General features: G+C 49.9%; 1 protein-coding gene across 1 annotated transcript; it reads right to left on the bottom strand.

Moving 5' to 3' along the window:
* Positions 1–256: 256 nt before the first annotated feature.
* On the bottom strand, positions 257–1,195 carry LOC113254281 (olfactory receptor 2A12-like). The gene has a single exon (XM_026497475.3). The coding sequence runs from the start codon at positions 1,193–1,195 to the stop codon at positions 257–259; it is 939 nt and encodes a 312-aa protein (XP_026353260.3).
* Between the last annotated feature and the right edge of the window lie 259 nt (positions 1,196–1,454).

The raw sequence follows: 1,454 nt of genomic DNA, 5'->3' as shown, positions 1-1,454 counted from the left end.
GACACCCCTTCTGTTGTTACCTCCTGAGACTCCAAAACAAAAGAAAGATGAAAAACTGACGCGTCTACAAGATATTTCATGGTGACCAGTCTGTCAATTAAATTATGGGCTGTCCCCCAAGGGCTGTGTAGAGTCGACATTTGGGCTGGGGGCTGTGAGTGTCCTGGTGCTGCTGGGTCATGGGAATGAGTGTTTAGGGCATTGACTGTGCATCATGAGTCTTGTTTCTCTGTCCCCCAGCTATCCTTCCAGGGTCTCATTCTGGGGCCCTGCCCCAGCCTGCCACCTTGAGGAAAGCCCTCTTCACATCCTTGTTCCGGAGGCTGTAGATGATGGGGTTGAGGAAAGCAGAGATGACATTGTAAAACAAGGCCAACTTCTTGTCCTCTTCCGGGGAGGCCTCAGAGCCAGGCTGCATATACATGACCATGGCTGGCACACAGAACATGGTGACCACAGTGATATGGGAGGCACAGGTGGAGAAGGCCTTCAGTCGTCCCTGGGCTGAACGGATCCTCAAGATGGCAATGAATATGTTGACATAAATGACAAGGATAAGGGAGAGTGGGACCAGGATGACACTGAAGCCGAGAATGAAGTCTACCCAGTCATTGACTGAGGTGTCTGCACAAGCCAGCTTTAAGACTGCAGGGACTTCACAGAAGAAGTGGTTGATCTTGTTAGGGCCACAGTATGGCAGACGCATGGCAAAGACAGTGTAGATAAGAGCAGAGATGACACCCCAGAGTCCACAGAAAATGACCATTACTCCACATAGCCATGGGCTCATGATGACCTTGTACCTGAGTGGGTGGCAGATGGCCACATACCTGTCGATAGACATCATGGCAAAGAGCCATGACTCAGTGATGCCTAGCACCAAGAAAATGTACATTTGGGCCACACAGCTGGCAAAAGAGATGGTCTTCTTCTGGCTGGCTAGATGTGCCAACGTCTGGGGCACAGTTGTGGTGGTATAGCCCAGATCCAACATGGAAAGGGTGCCAATAAAGAAGTACATGGGCGTGTGGAGGTGTGAGTCCAGGCAGATGAGGATGGTGATTAAGCCGTTGCCCAGAATTATCAACAGGTAGGTTAGCAGGAAGGCTGAAAAGAGCAGAGGAGTTGTCCTGGGGTTGAAGGAAAAGCCCAGAAGGATGAATTCAGTCACAGAGGACAGGTTAGGCTCTTGCATCGTGTTCTACTTCTAAATGAAAAAGAAAGGAACTAGTTCCGACAGAGGACTAGCTAAGCTACGCACCAGGGTGAGGGTTACTAATGGGGTTGGAGTAGTAGTGGTCAGTGTTCAGTTATGATGAGAGACCATGATCCCCCTCAACATGACAGCCCATTTTATCTGCTCTTGGCCACTGCCACTACTCTCAAGAAATCTATGAAGAGGAAAGGGCTTCCACATCTGGTCCAGGCTCTGTCTCTGACCCACCAGTAATTAT

The sequence above is a fragment of the Ursus arctos genome, unplaced genomic scaffold (assembly GCF_023065955.2).
Source record: "Ursus arctos isolate Adak ecotype North America unplaced genomic scaffold, UrsArc2.0 scaffold_12, whole genome shotgun sequence".
NCBI lineage: Eukaryota > Metazoa > Chordata > Mammalia > Carnivora > Ursidae > Ursus > Ursus arctos.
This window is presented reverse-complemented; position numbering and strand designations above follow the sequence as displayed.

Bases quoted from the DNA above. Each gene is read 5' to 3' on its own strand.
- LOC113254281 (XM_026497475.3), bottom strand. From the start codon at position 1,195: ATGCAAGAGCCTAACCTGTCCTCTGTGACTGAATTCATCCTTCTGGGC.